At 53.9% G+C, this 20,429-nt stretch overlaps 1 protein-coding gene and 1 long non-coding RNA gene across 2 annotated transcripts in view; one reads left to right on the forward strand and one right to left on the reverse strand.

The window, feature by feature from the left end:
* Positions 1–20,429, reverse strand: part of PAPPA2 (pappalysin 2) — a gene marked incomplete at its 5' end in the record, with an annotated part of 74,792 nt that continues 54,363 nt past the window's right edge. The window contains 5 exons of the mRNA XM_084527718.1: positions 1–2,459; positions 3,886–3,984; positions 16,455–16,526; positions 19,078–19,187; positions 20,236–20,368. Coding sequence (XP_084383844.1) covers positions 2,385–2,459; positions 3,886–3,984; positions 16,455–16,526; positions 19,078–19,187; positions 20,236–20,368 — 489 coding nt within the window. The 3' untranslated portion in view covers positions 1–2,384. The remainder of the gene's footprint in view (positions 2,460–3,885; positions 3,985–16,454; positions 16,527–19,077; positions 19,188–20,235; positions 20,369–20,429) is intronic.
* Positions 5,258–9,627, forward strand: LOC311440666. The gene is made up of 2 exons (XR_014695530.1): positions 5,258–6,327; positions 9,244–9,627. It is a non-coding gene; the product is annotated as an uncharacterized lncRNA (long non-coding RNA).

Raw genomic sequence — 20,429 nt, forward strand, 5'->3', positions numbered from 1 at the left:
TGTGAATAAAACCCTAAAGGGGACAAAAACCGCTCAGTGTCGCTATAGAAGAACAATATTTCGGTATGTAGAAGCTATTCAGCCATGAGAAGCACAGATCTCTACCAGCCAAGCCAGCACCTCCAGCCCTCCCGTCCCTTCCTGCCCTTGGTGATCAGGGACAAGCCATGACCGAGACCAGGATTTTCATGCAAAAAGTGTACAATTTCAGCATCTAAACACATAGGTGCCCAGGTAACGCTGACATCAGGCAGGTGACAAGATGCCAAGGCTTGAAATTCTCCCATCTCCCTCTGCGTGTCACCCTCGTCCCGTGTACGTGTGGCCACCACAACCCCCTGGCCACCAGGTCCCCATGGTGTCCCCCACTCCTGCTGTGCCTGCGCCTGGGGGGCCCTGGGTGTCCCCTTCCCTGTGATGGAGTGGGATGGGACACCTGAGCTGCACCTTCCATGGGGCATTAGACTCACAGAGAGCTTATTTTTCTTTTTCCATTTCATTATTATTATTATTATTTGATTGAAAAGTTGCTTGAAGCCAAACAATTGCAGCTCTGCCAAACTGACGGTGCATTTGGGTGAAAAGATGGGGTGTTTTTGCTTGTGCTTGACAGGACCAGAAATGTCCAGAGGAGGTGGGTCCCAGCACCCCCTTGAGCATCCCTGCCTGGGCCAGGGCACGCAGCGAGGGCAGGACAGGATGTGACCAGCCGCAGGTTATGGGAGCACTCAGGGCTCGGAGAAGGACACGGCATCTCCTGCTTCAGTGCTGGTGGGATGTCCAGGTGCCTCTGCCCCCTGCTCCTGTCCTTCAGCCAAATATAACTTTGGGAGATGCCTGACAAAAAGCGCTGTGAGGAGGATGCTAGTAAAAGCCAAAGGATGCCTTGAAAATCCCTGGTCTCTCCACACCGTGTCACCCTCTCTCCATCGCTCCTGCACCAGACAAACCCTGGCTTGGAGCCTGACTCCACTGGCTCAGGCCAGGCACTGAGGATGCAGCTGAGCAGCCTTGGGCCTCCCAGCCTGAGCCTGGAGCTGCAGAGCCTCCTGGACACAGATGGGTTTCTGTGCTCCTGCTCTGGGGTCCCTTCTCAGCTCTCCTCCTTCCATCCCTTTTCTCTTTGCAGCACAAAACCATCAGTGACAGCCCCAGCTGGAGCTGGGCCCTTCCCAGCCCGCCACATTATGGGGCTGGCCCAGGGTCCCACACCAAGCTTCGGGGCAGGGGGCAAAATTTCTAGCTTTTCGGGGTGAGGAGAGAATCTGAAGATTTTCACTTTGTATCTACAGGAGGAAGAAACTCATTGACTGGATGTGCAGTGCAATGGACTGGGCCACAGAGATAGCAATAAGGAGAAGCTCAGCAGCAGCAGATGATGCTCAAGGCGTCCTGACAGGTCATCTGGGTCCTGTCCCTCCCTGTTCTACACGGCCTGGATTCCCCCAAGAGCTGCTGACTGAAGCTTATGCTTGGAGATGTGGGGAAAGAAAAGAAGGGCCACTTCAGCTTCCTTCATCTCAGAGCATCACAGTTACTCCAGCTTGCCCGTCACATCCCTCATCTAGCTGGATCTCACCAGCTGTGGTGCGTCCAGGGCACAGCAACACTTCTCAACCTCAAAATCCTGTTCCAGGACCAGCAGCAGGCAAATCCCAAGGGCAAAACTTGCCTTCGGCAGATACCGAGAACACCTCGAGGCCCTGGCCTCCATGCCTCCCACCTGGGAGCTCTCTCCTGGCTTGGCTGGGATGTTTGGCTTCTCTCTCTGTCCTCCTTCCAGCTCCCTCTCAGCAAACGAGGGGGAATTCCCTGCTCTTCCCGCCCGGACCTGCCCTTTTCCCAATGGTTTGTACTTCACAGCAGCATGGGTGTGTGACAAAGGGTATCCTTTCTCAGCTTCATCAAGAGCAAAGAAAATATAATATATATTTTTATATATTATATATATATGTATATATATATATAATTAAGTTTAAATATTTGCAGAGATCACAACTACCTCGACCTTGCTAAAAGAAGCCTGTACAGCAGAGGGAGGGGGGTGAATAGTGACAAAATCCAGAGCAAAGACAAACGCTCAGACGCCGGTCCAGGACACACGTCCGTGGCAGCGTCTGGGCTCTTGGTGCTGGACCCTGCGCTGAGCCCCTCGGGCCAGACCCCGAAGTCCCGGGCAGGAGCCTGTGAGGCAGGGTGCGGTGATGGGGATGGGACCGCCCGGCCTCCTGTTCCACAGCCACCACCTGCTCCGTGGCTTCCACTGCCATCCTCCTGCCCGGCTCGTCCTCAGGCCTCCTGCCCCCGGCACCCTGCCACCACCTGCTGGTGCCCCTTCGCTCCTCGGGCGCTCGCCTGACCGACAGAGGTCCTCCACGGCCCCGCTACTGGTTCTCCTCCGCCGCCGGGTCACGGCACGTGCATTCGTCCTGGTCACAGTCAGCAGCAAATGGGATCACCTAGCGGGACACAAGGGAGAGGTAAGACCAGAGCAAGCCTCTGCTTCGAGGCCCCTGGCCTGCCAGCAGCCCTGCAGCTCCACCAGCCTTCTCCACCTCGGTACGGACAGACTTTGGGCTGATGTTGGTGTGGTGGTGACTGCTGGGCTCTACGCCCACCAGAAAACAGCTCCACCATGGGGTGTCCCCAGTGGTAGCTGTGACCCACGGCTGAGGTTTGTTCTTAGCATTTTCCTCTTCAGTAACTTGCATTTCAAATTCTGCCATCGGGGTCAGCTTGAGTCTCGTGCTCCAAAAGTCAAACCCTCGGGAGAACTGTCCCCTGGTGGGTGTTAACCATTTGGACTAGGTGAGGCACGTCTAGGTTTGGGTTTTACTTTGACCCATGGTGGAAAGCCCGCCGTGTCCATGCCTGAGCCTGTGGTGCTGTCCTTCAGCCCACTGCTGGCTCTTCCCGGCTCAGCCACAGCACGGAGGTAGCACGGCCTCATCTTTTGCACTCCTTGGAGGAACTCATGCTGCTGGAGAGCTGGGACCTAGGAGGGTCATGAGCTGGGGCTGGGTCTCCTGAGAGCCATGGGACTGAATCCCCCTGCCTTCCACTGCAAACCCATCCTGTATTTTGGCCAGAAATGCAGATGTCTCAAACCCTTGAGAGCCATGCCTGGCTCTGAGATGTGATACCGGTACACAGGCTTCACTCATCACTTGGGTGTAAAGCCTTTTCTCTCCTATCTCAGCTGGATCTTCCCAGGATTTCATTTTTCCCTTTCTCTCTGTATGTGTGTGTGATGAAAGGAAAAATGATTCAAGCTCCACAACAAAGATGAGAAGATCCAAATTCACATATTTTTGCAGTGAGAAATTATCTCGTGCCCTATGGTTTGTTTTGCTGTTGGATATGTTTAGGAAGGATGGGCTGTGAGTACTGGATAGCGAGTTAGATGGGAGGGGTGGTTGTGGTGGGAGACAAAGAAGGGTCTGCACAACTCTTCCGCTGCGTTGCTCGCTCTGTGCTATTCCTCCTTCTTTACCCCGAGTGCTGGGAGGGAAAATCAACCCACAGCAGATGCCAACAGACCATGCCAAATGCCAAAGTCCCTTGAGATTGCTCTGTTATACAAGGTGACTTCTGACTCACCATGACTAGCACTATGATGGAAATCATTTATTTGGGACTTATTGCCCAAAATGAGAGGGAATCCTGTGAGCTTCAGCGGGAGCTGGGTTGAGCTCTCAGTCCCACTGGCATGGGTCCAAACCTCACTGTAATCAGTGGAACCGATGTCTATCAGCTTCAGCTGGCTTTGGTTTAAAATCATGGGTTTGTTGATGGGAGAATTGCCTTGCAGGCCAGTTTTTGCAGCCAGGGAAGCCAAACAACATGGCTAGCAGTGACCACTTACTCCTAAATCCAGGCACTTACCTTCCTGGAGGACAGTGTGGAGGAGCAGCAGTCACCCCCGTCGTACTGGCAGTATGCCCGGTTGTTGATGGTGTCACACCAGCCATCTGCTTGGAAGGGCTAGAGAAAGGAGTCATAGATGAAAGGGTTATTCAGAAGTGGAAGGTTGCCCCCAAAAGCAGAGATCCTTGGTCCTCAGCAAGGCCACCATGTGCCCCTGATGAGTCAGGGCCTTGTTCCAAGATGCACCGCCTAACCCCAAGCCAAGGGCCACCAGAAGACGGTGCTCACGGGGCAGCAGCTTTGGGATGGGCTTCCTCTGCCCAAGGGAATTGTGCCAGGAAACGAGAAGGCAAATCCACACTGCATGAGGGGGCAACAGACTGAGTGCCACAAGACCCCATCCTACTCAGCACCTCTCCACAGAGCCCAGCGCAACCCACCTAGGAGTGAGTTCACCACCTCACCTGCTCGTCCACCTTCTAACACCGTCCTCATGCAGTGCCCCTGTAATCCTGCTCTCTGCGTGCTCACTGCCAGGGCAGGGCTCGGTGAGAGGCTGGCCCAGCTCTTCCCTCCATCACCCCTCTTCCCAAAGAGCTTGGCTCTGAGGTTGAGCCTGGTGACCTGGCTTGGGCAGCTAAAAACAGAGAGGCTGTTATGAGGAGCAATGGAGCATCCCTTAGACTATGAGAGAGGTTTGGCAAGGTCAGGAGTCCCCCAGGAGCACTTGTGCCCAAGCCAAGCCAACGCTGGCAAGTGCTGGTTGCAAGGACTAAACCTTTTCCAGAATGCTCCTGGTATGGCCCTACCCCAGGGGAATTGTCCTTTAGGCTCTCCAGTGGAGGCTCTTGCCCAGTCCACAGCACACGGCTCTGCCAAACCTTGCCAGGTTGGACTGCACGGCTATTATCTGGTGTCTGGGTGGGAAGAAGAGAAGGGATCTTCGAGCACTAGCTCCCTGTAGGCAAAATCCAACTCTGGCTTGAGTGGAGAGGGCATCAGCCTACTGATGAGTCAGTGGGGGCCCCACCTGGCCCCCTGGGGGTAACAGTGCCCAGCTTGCCCTTGTGCAGCCCAGACAAATGCCCCATCATTAGCAACCTCCTGTGCTTTCAGCAGTAATGTGGAAACAGAAAGCTATTCCAAGAGAATAGCTTTCTGACCAGAAATATTAAATGGCACAAACAGCCATTCAGAAATCCACTTTATTTTCTTTCTTTTTTTCTTTTTTTTTTTTTTTTTGTTATGTTTAGTTACATGAGTCATCTGATCAGAGAAGAGAAACAAGCAACTGGAGCTGAGCAGCAGCCAAGTGGGGCTGCGAAACGAGGCCGTGCGACGGGTGCAGCCGAACTGCGTGCATGTGGAGCACTTGCAAAAAGCTGTCAGGAACGATCTGCAGCTGAGGTTTATTTATCGCAGATCCACATCAGCCCCGCCAAGCAACAACCCAATGTGCTAACAGAACGGAGAGGCCATTCATTAGCTGGGTGATTAGTAATGAAATAATTCTCCCGCTCTGCGCTGGTAGCTACTGGCCCAGCAACCGTGGCCATCCTCCAGGAGGACTGCTGTCATCAGAGAGGCTCCTGGTGGAAACCTGGCCATCCCGTTGCTCATGGAAGCAGCCAGCCCGTTTCACTGGGTCTGGAGGCCCCAGGTGACAACAGGGCTTAGGAGAACACACCCGACCCTGGCCTTTGGTGGCCACTCACCCACAGTGCTGCTAAACCATGTAGCAGCCTGCAGAGAAATGTCACCGCACCGGGGCCGCCTGCACCGACCGTGCTGAGGCCAGCACGATGACAGTGCCACTGCTTCACACCAGAGCCGAGCCCAAACCAGGAAACCAACGTGTCTTTTTGTCAGCCCTAGGCTGCGGCCCAACACAGCCCCTCTGCTCCCCCAGTACAGGGAACAGGCGCAGGGGTTATGGCAAGCTGCTGAACCCGTCGGCGCTAGCGCTGCTGCAGCCACCTACAGCCCTGGGGCTACCCCAGGCAGCTGGGTAGAGTTTTCTTTTCATGCCCCCAGCTGCTCATCCAAGCCTCTTTCCAGCCCAGGAACCACTGCACCTGAGTTCCCAGGGGATGTGGGCAAGCAGCACAGCTGCCAGAAGATGCACGAAGCCCTGAAGCCGAGCACTCTGCAAAGCTCGTCCTAAGCCCAGGGAGAGGGGGCTCTGCACGATGGCTCTCACCTCGTGCCTTGCAGAAGTTCCCAGCACTCCCAGCCCCTTGGGAAGCTAAGGAGGACTGCTGGCATTTCTCCCATGAGGAAACTGAGGAACAGAGGCAGGGTGGTTGCTGGTTTTGGCCAGCTGAGCCCTGCGTTGGTTCTCCATGGGGACATCCACCTGTTTGAAGCCCAGAGGACCCTGGGGAGCGATTTCACCAGTGCAATAGGGCACACGCTCCTCGTCTTCTTCCAAAGAAAACCTCCGGTGGTTCTCAAAGGACGGTGAGCAAACGTGTCTGGGCCGAGATGCGGTGGGCTGGGGTGGCGATGCTGGGGCTGGCAGGTGCAGGGACACAGGCTGGGGGCTGGCTGCTGGCGGGGACGCGCTCTGGATGCGATTTGCTTTCACGGCAGAGTTTTTCCTTGAGCTTTGCTCCATGTGTCATGACTCACTGGCAAAACAACACCTGCTGCTCCTGCAGTTTCCATCTAATTACTGCAGAGGATTGCCGGTCCCGGCTGCACAGGTCTGAAATGATTTCCAGATTGTGTCTTGTGTGCAAGGTGGGGGAGGACAGAGGCAGGGACAGGATGAGCAAGAAGAGGCTCTTGCTTTCTCCCTACACCTATTAGGGCTAATTGCCCCCCTTCCCTCAACCCGCTGGAGCCCGTACCCCACCCTAAACAAATACAGGCTCCTATGGCAACACTTGTTGGGGAAACTTAACAGCTCATGCTCCGAATTACATTGGAAAAACATATGAGGGGAAAATAAGAAATGACTAATTGGACCGGAGGCTCCAGAGAGCCAGGAGCATGGGTTGGGGACCGCCAGCCCTGCTCCTTGCAGCCCCGGGATGGGCTGGGGCAGTCTCAGTTCTGACAGGGCTGCAGCAGATCAAGGTGAGCTACCAGGGACGGGCTGGCGAGGAGATGCTGCACCTCTCAGCAGATCCCCAGGGGAGACACCACGCATCCTGTCGCTTTGCCCAGAGAGCCTCCAGCTGGTTTCAGTCTTTGCAAGCAGAAAGAGAAAACTATGGTGCTGCTGGATGCCCTTCATTTATGGGGGCACATCCGTGGGCTTTGGCTTTCCTCTGTCCATACTTGCATCAGTCTCATTGAGGTCTCGTAAGAGTCATGGCCGGGGAGGACATGGGCAGTGCAAACAGCTACAAACAGGTGATGTGAGAGAGAGAATCACCTACAGACGCCTGCAGCCTGTCTTCGAGCCATGCAGCTCTGCAGGAAGCAATGCCAGCATGGGGTGAAGGGAGGTTGGAGCATGCTGGTGACTCCCAGAAGGACTTGTAAGTGTTTTAGGATGTGACAGGGAGCTGTTTGGCCAGGCTGTGTGCCACCATGAGCTGGGCTATACCATCCATCTTCTTCGTTCAGACAGGAGCATCGCTGGGACAAGTGTTAGCACGTGGAGATTGGCATCTGGCACTGCAGGGCCCAGGCGATGCGCTGCCCTAATAAAAATAGTAACCACGCATCGAGTGTTTTGCTCACAGCTTTTTCCTCCATCCTGCAGAGCCCCCAGGGCTGGGGCTGAACTCACAGGCTCTGTCCCCACGGCTGGCTGATCCAAATCTGACAGTGCAGGGAGCCCCAGGGCCACCTCCTTGGCTCTTGCCCCAGTGTCACTGGCGAGGTGGTGAGGTCCAGATGCTTTCTTCAAACTGCCTTATAAGTGAGTTGATTCACTGCAAAAGAGCCTGGAAGGGTGTGACAGGAATGGTGGTGAGCAAGACAGCCGGAGAGGCTGGGTTTGGGGAAGGCGGCGAAGCACGGCGGATAAACCACAGATGCCATCAGTACTGCACATACTTCGGTGCTGCGTCACGGGCGGTTGGTCAACAGCACGTCTCAGGAATGCAGGTTTTGCTCTGGTTGAGCAGACCTGAAGCCCCAGTCCTTGCTTTTGGCAATGACCCATTCCAGATGCTTCAGAGGAAGGTTGAAAAAAAAAGTTAAAAAAAAAAAAAGTGCAGCATACACCTGGCCAATTATGTACTGAACAGCTCTACTGCACTGCTGTGGAAAATGCTTGTGATTTCAGTCTGCCCCTAGCTAGAAAAAGCCCAGATCCCCATTTTTGGGGATTAATCCAGCCTCAGTAAGCAAAATGTTTTCCCCCAGCCTCCAGGTCCTGGGCTTTGCAGCCATGGTGATCCCATCCAGAGAGGAAACACAGGTCCTCACGTCCTTCACTTTGGGCATCAGTATTTTGGGCTTTGATGTGGAAGGCCTCGGACAATGTACATGCCAGGATGGCCACATGCCACCACACAGGTGCCTCTCTGGAAAGCTGTAGCTTTCAAAGCAGCCCTGGACGAGCATCATTTTGGCACGGGGACCAGCCCTGGAAAAGCTGCTGATGCTCTCGGCCGCACACCTTGTGCATCAGCTTCATCGCTGCTGTTTCTGCTCTTGTGGCGTGAGTGTCTGCCAGGGCTTGGGTGGGAAGACTGGAGAAGATCGAAGGGAGATGGTGCAACAAGGGACACAGGGATGTGACTAAGTGATAAGCCTCCACGAGGGACTTGCTCCCCTCGGGGACAGCCGCAGATCTCACAGCACATATGCGAAAGCTGCTGCACGGAGGAGGATGGTGAGCACAAGGAGGCTGCACAAGACCTGGGCCACCACAGTCCCCAGGCAAGATGCTTCAGAGAGCTCAGCTATTTCAGGATGTCTCTTCGAGGACATGAAGGGTGCCCTAGGCCTTGCTAAAGGCTGGTTCACACAACCCTGCTGTGCATCCACCACCCCACAGTCTTTACTTGGGTCCCTAAAAATTCCCCTGTGGAAAAATCCCTGTCTCCATCCCTTCAGCATTGCTCCAAACCACTGTTCCCTTGCAGAAAACACAGGCTGCTTTCAGTCCCTCCAGCCACAGCCACAGCTAAAGGGATGCTCCAGCACAGTGTCCCCAGGACGCATCCCTTCCCTGCACACACTGACGCTGGTGGGGCAGAGAGCCCGGCAATTCTTGGCTCCCCTGGCTTGCCCAGGGAAGTTGACGGGGAATGCAGACTGTGGGAGGAAATGACAATGTTCATTGTTTGGATTAAATATTTTTCTTGGCCCTCTCTCTGTTGCAGAGTGTCTTTTATTTCATTATTTTTTCTCCCCCCTCCCCAACACCCCAAGCACGCTGACTTTCCCTCTCTCTTTCCTGAGGCTCTCCAGCACGCAAGGAGGAAATCAGCTCTGAAAAACACAGGGAGGGACAGAGAGGGAACAGAGCTGGCAACAGCTCAAAAGTTTTTTTTTTGGGATGCCTCACTGCTCTGGGCCACTTCAAACAGCAAGCAAGTGCTACCTGGCTGACTTCACCCAGGGAAAGAGAACTCTAGAGAGGAGAGATCGAGAAATTTGGCAAGAAGCACCTGGGACAAGTGGCTCGAGGAAGAGGAAAGAGAAATTCTTGCAGACCCAGCACTTGACCCAATATTTCTGCACTACCTAGTTTCTGTGCTGCTTTTGAACTGTCACAGCTGTCCCTCGGAGCCACGTGCCTACAGGATGGCTTGCTTGGAGAAGTCACAGACCCGCCCCAACACCTCTGACACAGCCAGAAAGCAAAACAGAGAAACACCAGTTGTTTCTGAGTTTGCTGGTGTCCTTGAGCCATTCCTTATCAGCACAACATGCAGGCTGCTTTCATCACCTTCTCAGGTCTTCAGGAAAATCTGCTCCAGTTCTGGCATCCTGCGGCCCACGCCTCATAAAGAAAACAGAGGCTGGCTGCTTGAGAAAGAGCACTCCATGTACTCGAAGGAATACTTGAAGGAAGAAGGGATGGGCTGAAAGGAGGCACCCTGCTGTCTGGTTTCAGTCTATGTGCCATCACTTGGACTGTGGTGCCCAAGGCAAGCAAGCAACTGCCCAGCTCCCAGTAGCCTTGGTAATTTGGAGGTGCTGCAGGCAAAGAGGATCCCGTGGACATTGGGTTTCCTGCAAACATCTGGGCCCAGGGATGTTTCTTCAGCCCTGACCCTTGCTCCTCAGAGAGCCTGCATCTCAGCAGATGCCAATCTGGAAAGGGCTCTGCACAGCCTGTGGGGGCATGAGGGAAGGAGGGGATGGGAAGGTGGTGTAGGTGTAGGTGAACACCACATGAGAGCAGATCTTTGCCTGAATAAAAGCATCTGGTCCATGATCTGGTCAGGGTGGATTCCCCTTATCCTTTCTACACCCTGATCTCAGTGCTCACAGCAGATGGGGGGAGGAAGCGCCCAGAAGAAGCAGAGAGCAGGCAAGGGGGAGGACAGGGAGATGCCGCGTGGAGACAGTGCTCCTGGCAAGCCCGGGGCTCCCCAAGGTGGGTCCCCGCACGCAGGAAGCCTGGGCTTCCCCTGCCACGAGCACCAGCCTGCCGCCCTGCCCCAGCACCTCGCCTGCTGCCCAGCAGGGGATCTCCTGCCAAGCCGTTCGTGCAAAATATGTTGCAGGATAGAACGGGTTATGGAAAACAAGCCCTGAAAACCACAAGGGCCTCCTGACCCACTTGTATCTGGTTTCTGCCAAGTTCTTGTTACAGATCTTAAACAGAAAGAAAAACAATGTACGAGGGATGAAGGAGCTGAAGGGGAATATTCGTGTTGGAAGAGCAGTTGGCTGGGCTACGCTCGGGGATGTTTGTTTATTATCCAATGCAACTCGCTGATTTTTATTTCAGCGGGTGCTTTCAGTGGCTTTCCACTCCTCTGTCTGTGCCCCTGGCTGCACGAAGGCACTGCAGAGAGAGGGGAGAGGAGGACGGGGGCTCTGCAACCTGTCCCTTTCACCACGCTCCTGTGTGATTGCTTTGCTTCCCTCTGGTTGCATTGTCTCTTAAGAAAATGTGATCTCTGTAATCACACTCCACATGTGTGCAGGGGACAAAGGTTCTCTCCTGCTCATACAGCCCTGCCTGGTCCTATTTGTATCTCTTTAAGCATCCTATGTCCTCGAATATTTTAAATCCCTTCCTGAACTTAAAGCTACTGCCCACCTCTGCAGCCTCACCTGCCAGCCAGGTTCAGAGTTCAGGGCTCACTGTGTACAAGATATTTTCTTTCACCTGTTTGAAACCCCCTTGCTAGCCTCTGGCAGCGCTCCCTAGTTCTGCGTCCATCTTACCCAGCACCTCTGTGACTTGGCAAACCTCCAGCAGCCTCCTGCTCTCCAAACTGGAGAGTCCCAGTCTTTTCAAGATGCCTAGCTGTGGCATCCCTTTAATCACTTTGATTGCTTCACTGTATCCTCTGGAGATGTGGAGGCCAACATGGCACACACTAACCAATATGCGAATGTACCAGAGCCTTGGGCCACTCACAGAGTCCTTTTTGGTCACCTGGACCACACGGGCTTTTAGGCTTTGGCAAGACCTTTGAGGGAACAGCAGTCGCACAGCCTCTTGCTTTCTTACAAAAAGAGCAGTAGGATCCTCTCCCCATTTTCAAAGTCAGGTGGCAGGCAGAGGAAGAGTGCAGACTGTATAGAAGAGTCACAAAATGCTCCCATGGGGATAGGAGATGAGACAGTGGTGATATGAGCAGGATGAGAGGGTGACTTTATATTCTGGCCATGCTAAAATACCTGGTTGCTCCAGAGAGTCTCCTCAGAGAAACTGGGTCACCTGCAGTCCTCACTGCCCTAAGCACCAGGAGAGCAAGCATCATGCTCCTGCCTGCTTTCCTGAGCTGAGCTTTGCCATGGCATAAAACCAGAGTCCTGAGGGTCTGAGAACACAGTGGTCCCGTCGATGGTGAGGACACCCCAGCAGGGTGCCACACCTCATCTCCCATCGCTTTAATGCACGGTGGGACCTTGATTTTAGATGAGACTTCCCAACGTCCCTATTGCATGCATTCTCAAAGGGGTTAATTGCGGCTGACAAATGCTGGCCCCAGGCCACAGACATGCCAAGGGAGGGTTTTATGCATAGCGGTGAGGAGGGCCAAGGATCCTTCAGGGTCCTCAGCTACCTGTTGGGTCACGAACCGCGGTAACAGCTTGCAGCCAGCACCACGCTTTGATCCCTAACTCCTAATTGCCACTGCAATTACTCAGGAAAACCACGAAAGAGAGAACAGCTTAGCATTTTACGATCGTGATAACACAGTCGGCAGCACACGCAAGGGCAGTGAGACCTTGTCCTCGTGTGACGAAGACCTGAGAAGGTCCCAGCAGCTCAACCCGCCAGCACCCAGCGCGCCAGGCAGCCATCTTGTGGCCAAGCCTCCGGTCATGCCCCAGCCTCAGGCAGAGCCCCCCAGCCTTCCCCTCGGCTGTTCCCCAAAAGGGCACCTACCGCAATTAAAACTGCAATTAACCCTTTGCTACCTTCACACAATGGTGGAACAGAGCCGATGGTGAGGTCATAATGTCGTTGCAGGAGGTCTTGGCTGCCTGTGTCTGCTTGATCGCTGTGAGAGCAGCCCATGTGGCTCTGAGCAGGATGGTGGCGGTGGCACCATCCTGTGAGTAATGCTGAGTAAACATGGTGATGATAAAATAAGCGAGCTTTTCCACTGGAACCGCAGTATGAAAAGAGAGGAGTCCCTACGGTGGGAGAAATAGGGGTGCAGAGCTGATGAGTAGCGTGGACTGGAAGATGCTCTCCTTTCAGAGATGTGGCAAATACTGGCCACCCTCACGCATGGACCGAGCACAGCACCAGGCTCACGGTGGGGAGGAGAGCCTTCTCTCCTCCTCCACCCAGCCCCAAGCCCCCTCCCTCTCCCCCTGGTGCTGCCGTCTGTTTTTCTGCTGATGGCAGGGGATGAGATGTTCCGCTGGCCCTCGAGAGGCGAAGTGCGCTCAGCGCTAACTCGTATTCCTGACGAGCTCCTGGAAGGCTTTGCATCCCCAACTACGTGCCTCTGCGCCGCGGGGATGGGGAACTTGGCAAGGTGCAGCGAGAGACCGGGAGGCAGATGGACGACCAGATTAATGGAAAGAGAAAGGAGGTGGGGAGAGGAGCGAGAGGGATGAGCAGGCAGGCTGGTCTTGCCGCCAGAGTTTGAGAATGATGAGCGAGCATCACTCTGGTGCTGCTGCGCAGTGACTTGAAATTTCCAGCGGGAGATGGGTGAGGTGGGGCCGGGTGGGTTGAGGCTGGGCTTGGTGGCTACTGCCATGCCCCAGCCTGAAGTGCGTCCTCCAGGAAGAGGCTGAACAGCAGGCAGGAGGCCTGCATTCCTCCCAGGTAGGGCTGCTCCCCTAGCTGAAATGGCCAAATGAGAATGTTTCCTCACCCAACGTGCTCTCTGCCGTCAGTGGAGAGACAGTGATATCTCCGAGGGGTGATGTGGACCTGAGGGGACATGGACAGGCCACTGGAACAGCAGTTGTCTGCTCAGTGGAGAGCAGAGGCTGGGCTCCTAAAGGAGGTACCCCTGGTGAGGGACTGCAGGGAAATGAGGAGGAATCTGAGACTAGGGTGGCCTGCACAGCTGGCAAGTCAAAGCTGAACCATGAGAAGCTAAAAAAGCAGAACGTTTCTTGTGCAGGCAAATGAAGGAGACACAAAAATAAGGGATGGGGAGGGAGGTGTCATGCAGCAAAGCCAGATTAATGGGCTGTATTCCATCGCTACCCTACTCTTGCCATCTGATGTCCCCACATCCCACAAGAATTTGGCCCCCAAGTGAAATGACCTCCAAGATCTGCAGGGCTTTTTGTCACAAGGATGGAGGCAGGAGACGAAGGGCAGTGAGGCGATGTGGGTGCAAGCAAGTACAGATGAGGTGGGAATGATGTTCAGGGCATTTCCCCCAATCAAATGAGGGGACTAGTAACATCTCTCTTCTCCCTAGTGCCAAATAGACACCAGAGAAATACTTTGAATGAGACAGTTTAGGTAATAGTTGTGCTTTGTGGCAATATAATGACTACTATAAAACCCATGTTAAAAAAAAAAAAAATAATAAAATAAAATAAAATAAAATAAAATAAAATAAAATAAAATAAAATAAAATAAAATAAAATAAAATAAAATAAAATAAAATAAAATAAAATAAAATAAAAGTTGTCTAGCAAGACTTAATGACCTGCAAGATTGTAGAAGAAAACCCAATGAAAAGAGTAATCAAAGACATGAGAAGGGAGGAGGAGAACAGGGACGAGGCGACTGTGAGCTGTTTCTAAAAGGAAAGCACGAGGGCAAAAGAAACAATCTGAAGGATGAATCTTCATTAGTATTGCAGTGAGTGACTGTGACCTTAAAAATAGTCCTGGGCTGATGAAATTGCTAACAAGGAAGAAGACATTGTTCCACAGAGGAGGATCAGGTTATCTGACAAATAGTTAGATGACCTGGAGAACTAGGGAGAGAAACAGGATGACATTCGCTTGTGTAAAATTGAAGGGCAAGCTCTTATACTGATAGTAAAACATCTGCTGTTCGCTTGGAGCTCATCAGTTGGAAACAAAGGATGCAGAGAAAGATCTGGGTGTACTTGCTGACCTCAGGATCTCTCTGAGCTGCCAGACTGATGCAACTGCAGAAATGACAGCTATGTTCCTGGGTCCTATCAAACGAGAGATTTCCTGCACACAAAGGCTTTCTTGCAGGGCTTTGGTGAGATCTCAGCGGGAAGAGTATGTACTGCTTGGTCATTCCTGTTGAAAGAATAATTGAAAACAGAGAAGGTGTAGAAAAGTATACAATTGGAAAGATGAGAGTGGACTCTTTTTTTGCTCTTAGGACACTGCAAGATTTTGGCTTGCTTGTTATAGCTGTAGGCTATAACTGTTGTCTGGGATTGCTTTCTAAAAGTAAATGGGGGTGACAAGCATCCAGGAACAGAAAGAGCTTGTGTTGGCCACAAGCATGTTTAGGTGGCTAACGAGAAGATAGGAGAGACTTGGTGTGAGACAGAGACTTGGTGTGAAATTCATGTAGTCAGTCCCTCTCTCTCAAGCACACACAAACAGGCTGGCATTTTTCCATCATCCTTTATGGGACCTCCTGCTGAAGACACAGACCAAAGGTGAGGTGCAGAACCATCCTGCTTCAAAGACATTGCCCTAGAGCCAAGCTGAAAGGCATGCTATAGAAAGACACGGAGCTCCCAAGATACTGGATCCACCACCAAGCCATGGTACTTGACCATCCAACACCTCTCTAGCACACAGCAGCCTATTCCCCTAAGCTAGTAGCCCATGGGTTACAGGAGAGACACAGCACGACAATCAGTTTTGGGAAATAACTACTGCATGTCCTGTTGAGCACAACATTTCCTCCCTGGGGACGTGCCCCCTGCAGCACTGAGACCGTCTGGTCACACATGGTGGTATATGCTGCCCCTTCTCCTGTAGTTCAGCCGACAAAGAGCTGAGCTAGGCAGAATCAGTGAGCAAAACCGATCATTTGCATTGAAATGAATGCATCCAAAAAAGAAAAAAAAAAAATCAGCAAAACCCAAAGCTATTTTTGGTGTGCAGACTTCATTTACATTTTCCTTTTTGGTAAAAATCCCAAATTTTCAGCATACAACATTCCAGATTCCCCCCCCCCTTTTTTTTTTTTTTTTTTACCCTCAATCATAATAACAAATAGTGCTCGACAAAGACTGCCTATTTTTCATTTCCTCTGCGAACTGACTCCAGGCTGCCTATGATTTTCTCCTGCCTGGTAATTATTCAAAATGAAATGAGTGGCTAACCAATTTCTGCAAGGAATTCTTTGTCTGCAGATTCTTGGGGAGCGGTTTGTTTTGCACACACGACGTTGGAAATCCTCCTTGTTTTGGTTGGACGTGTGAGTCACACCGGGCTTTTCTGGACCCATATTACTCCAGAACTGCAGTTCTGGTTAAGGAAATATTCAGGCTTGGAGTCAGCGTGCACATTTTGGGGATACCCCTTGCCAGTGAAATCCTTTTGCTAGAATTTTCTTCCTGGGCTGGCCAAGAAGAGCGTGAGGAAGGAAGCGCGGTCTGAAGCCCTGGCCCTGCTCTGCAGCTGAGCGGCACGCTGCAGGCTCACCCCCAGCATCGCCCCAGCCGCTGACACGCCAGGACATCACGATGCCCCGCGCCAGCTCATTGCAGACCTCACCTCGTCCCTGCAGCTCCTGCAGATGGGGAAAGGCGTCTTACCTCTGGTCCCTTCATCTCCAGGAATCCACCCTACTGGCCCAGACCTGGCTGTGGGCTGGCAGAGCCCGCAGAGCCAGGAGTTGCACCTGAGAGCCTGTGGTATCTGCAAGCTTCTGGCTGGTTTCCCACTAACTCTCACTGTGCCCGGGGAGTTTCCTCCCCCCTCTCTGGTGTCCGTGGTAGCTCTGAAAACCCAGCTTGCTTCCACCACGTGCTGCCAAGTGTGCTTGCTCTGGTCTCCTGCTTGGCCTGCAAGCCCCGGCCCCATGTGGAGCAAGCGCACGGTGAAGGCTCCCGGCCGCGACTCACCTCACACGACTGGATGCAGTGAATGCTGGAGGGGTCTGGGTACCATCGCAGCCTGCCTGTGCATACAATGTGCTGAGGAGGAGAGGAGAAAACAGCAGTTAGAGGAGGTGGCAGAGGCAGGGCAGCCACCACGACCGCTTCCTGGGGGCATAGGGGTTCCCTCGACATCATGGGCAGGGCAGCAGCATCACCCCCGAGCCCTCCCTTCACCTCTTGAAGCCCAGCAAGGTAGCACCAGCTTCACCCACAGAGCAGGGCATGTTGCTCAAAACAGAGGCTAGACAAATAGGCATGTGGGTGTATGTATATATATATATATATGCACAACAGGGAGAGGACAAGGAGAGATGGCAGGGATCTCCAGGGAACCGGGTTTGGCTGGCAGCACTATGCCACGGTGGCCACCAGCCAAGCTGGGAAGAAGCCATCTGCGGCCACCACAGACAGGAGCCCTCCATTCATCTCAGTGCACCCAGCTGGATTTAGCAACTTCCCATCCAGCCTGCGGTCGCTGGATGCCGGCATCAATTCGCCCATTGAGTCCTGCTCAGGCTCCAAGAGCCATGTCCCCGGGGCGGCAGGGGGGAGGGGGGACACCTGAGGACCCACGTCCCTGAACTTGGCCGGGTCTGGATACACCAGGCTCACGTTCACCCACGCCATTGAGGTCATTGCTGGTATTTACGAGGCTTGAAGTTAGCTGCTGCAGCCAACTGGACACAAGAGCAAGATGCAGAGGTCTCGGTTTCATCTAACTGGAACGCTCCATCCCCGTAATTCAGAAGGGGGTTGTTGGGAGCACACATGATTATATGGGGGAAGAAAAGCCCCACCACACAGACAATTTCCTCCTTGTAAAGCTCAGGCAGGCTTTGAAATCTGAGGCCCCATAAAACGAGAGCTGGCCTGTGAAAGTGTCCTAGGATGCCCTCCATAGCACAGGAGCTGCACGGACGGGCACGTATGTCTTCCCCAGCCTGGCTCCGGCGTCTGCAGGATGCACGGCAGCACGGGATGTGGCAGCTCTGCCTGGGTCTGTGCTTTAGCAGCAGGTTTGGATGTGGCTGGGGAAGGGCAAGGTAGCTGCAGGCTGCCTGGTGGCATCTCTCTCTGCTTCACGTGCCATCCTGGGCTTCTGTTGTGTTTCTCAGCTCCATCCTGCACCAGGAAGCCTCCAGTCCAACCTGATGTGTTGCCAGGAGCAAACCTGGTCCCGAGGTCCAGTGTCCTCAGGGTCCTCGGTCAGTGCAGAGAAGGCAGACTCAGAAGCAGTTGCAATCAGATTGGGCAGAGAGGCCCAGGATGGCCAATTCCTGCTCATCCCAAAAGATGCTCGAATCCCAGCCCCACTGGGACATTTCATATGTGGTTTCTGTACGACTTGAACGAATCCCCAAACCTGCTTGGCAGTGGGATGCGATGGATCAGTGCTGAAAACCACCGGTGCCGCCCCTTGTGTGGGTTGTTGCATCGACCCCATCACCTGGGGAGCCTGGCAGCCCCCGGGAACACAAGCCCGGCGGGAGGGCTGGGTGGTATAAAGGGGAACGAGGCAGAGGGGAAAACAAGGCTGCTGGCAAGGGGCAGCGCCGCTGCTTAAAATAACGCCTTTCTTCCCTGCTCCAAACTGCCTCCCTTGCACGAGAACCAGTGGCCAAGCCACCCGGTGCCTCCTTCCAAGGCTCGTGCTCCGCAATCCCACACGCCACGGGCGTCCTCGCCCCCGGCAGCGCCGTGCTGCGGGTCTGCTGCTTGGAGCCAAGGCAGGGCAGCGCCCGCAGGCACGGAGCAGGGATGATGCTGGGCCCCCGGGGAGGAGGGCGCAGCGCCTGCATGGGGGCGCCGGCTCCGGGGAAGGCTGTTTGCTTTTCTTTGTTCCACCTCCTTCCTTCTGCATCTCGGTTTTATTTTAAGAAATATTACCCCAGCGGAGCTGCTTTTTGGGAAAGTCGTGCCGTCGAGATCCAAACTATGCGAGCTATTTGAGCTGTTTTGCCTACAGAATGAGTAAGGGCTGGGGAGGGAGAGGGGAGCGGGCGGCCAGCGGGTCCTGGCAGCAGGAGCCACCTTCCAGCTGACGGCGATGCCTCCTCCCCAGCACAGAGATGCCTGCCCAGGGCTGCTTCACCACTGCCAGGTGAGCAGGGACCAGGGCTTGCACCCTGCCCAGTGCCAGGGGCGGCTTTTGCTCCATGCTCAATCCTCCCAGTGCCTTGGCTGACAGTAACAGCCAGATCCAGGCATGCGGCGTGTCCCAAAAGTCAGTGGGATTCCTGCCTTTAGCTTCCTTTGCGGAGGCATCCTGCAAGTCCTGGAAAGCTCACTCAAGAGCTGATGGCTTACGCCGAGCTTCGGTTTCGGAGAGCAGGAGGCCGTGCAGTAGCATCCTCCGCCTGGGCACGGGTGAGCCTGAATAGCCACACGCATTCATCGCCCAGCTGCTCCTCCACTGCCACACCAATTTACCCAGGAGGGCTCAAGACGGGCAAAGGAAAGTGCTGGTATGGAAAAGCACCAGATGCAGAGGAGGGAGGACAGATTTGGCCACACGATAAATATTTTGAGGGCCCCACCTACGTGGCCAGTGAATCCCCTGCTACAGGGACGCCACCTCCCCATGTACCTGGACTCTGGTGGGCTGCAGACGGTGATCCATAGTCTCAGCAGTTACATTTTCGGGCAGTATGACGGGGTCGCTGGGGGGTATAATACAGGAGGGTGTGCACACAGCGCCTGTGGAAGGAGAGACAGCCTTGAGGGCTTCCAGCAGGAACCAGGCAGCGGCGTGTTACAGGCGGGCACCAGGTCCCAACCTGCAGGCTCCTCACTTTGGGCAGAGGTGGGTGTGAAGGAGACCCGTAGCCCCCTAGCACTTGACAATTCCTTCCCCAAATCCTGACTTATTACAAGAGCCTACTGGAGTTTTTTGATGGCTGATTTACCTCTCCTGGATGAGATAAGAATTGAACGTGCCCTAAGAGAAAGATCCAAGCCCTGATGGCAGGACGTAGGATCCAGCAGGAGAACACAACTGGCCTGGATGCTATGGGATGTTTGTTCACATGTCAAGAAGCACCTCTCATAGTTTTTCTACACCTTCCTATGACCCTGGAGGAAAAGAAAAAAAATGTAAAAAAGCCACCCTAGAAAACCATGTGGGTCCCAGCCCTATTCCCAGCTTCACATCAGGTCTGTCTGAAGCTCAGCTTCAGCCCTGCCTCAGCCAATTTTGCTCAGACCCCGGTTGTGCCCAAATGTCCTATCCAGCAGGATGCTAGATGGGATGTAACGACTGTGACTGAGCATTGCGGCTGAAAAGCGACTGAGTCTTGGAGAAAGAAATGGATGATGTGGTCCCTCGTCTGGTGAAAGTGCCCTGTTACACACAATTGTCACTCCAGCTTTTATCTAGGGCCTGCCTCATTAACCCTGCAAATGTCAGCAGTCATAACAAGGGCAGAGACCACGCGGGGAGTGAAGGGCTGGAGGGTGGGAAAAACACTGCAGAGGGCTGGGCTCGCCCCAGGGACGAGTCCTTGCTCCTTCTGAAGAAATGCTTACACGGTTTTAGCTTCAGTCTTGCCCATGAACACAACTATGCACAGGGTTAAAGCCACCCACAGGCTCTGTGTTCAGAAAGGGGACAGAAGAGAAAACATTTCCATGGATTTAGTGGGGATTGGCACACGAAGAGGAGTCACCGTGACCTTCCAGCTAGCTCTCCGGGAGGGCTGAATCAACACGGGGGTTGCGTTTATGCTTAGCTTCAGCCTGCTCTCACCTATGCCGTGTCCCTGCTCGCACTTGTACTCCACCAGGTTCAGCTCCGGGGGTGGCGGGCAGGTGCCCTGCAGGCTCTCACACAGCGTGAACTCCTCCGTCCACGAGCCCTCCTTGGTGCAGACAATGGGAACCTGGAAAGCAGAGGGGCAGTGGCTCTTTGGTGGCACCCAAGCGCCCAGCCCTGCTGTTTTG

The sequence above is a fragment of the Aythya ferina genome, assembly GCF_964211825.1.
Source record: "Aythya ferina genome assembly, chromosome: 8".
In the NCBI taxonomy this organism is placed as follows: Eukaryota; Metazoa; Chordata; class Aves; order Anseriformes; family Anatidae; genus Aythya; species Aythya ferina.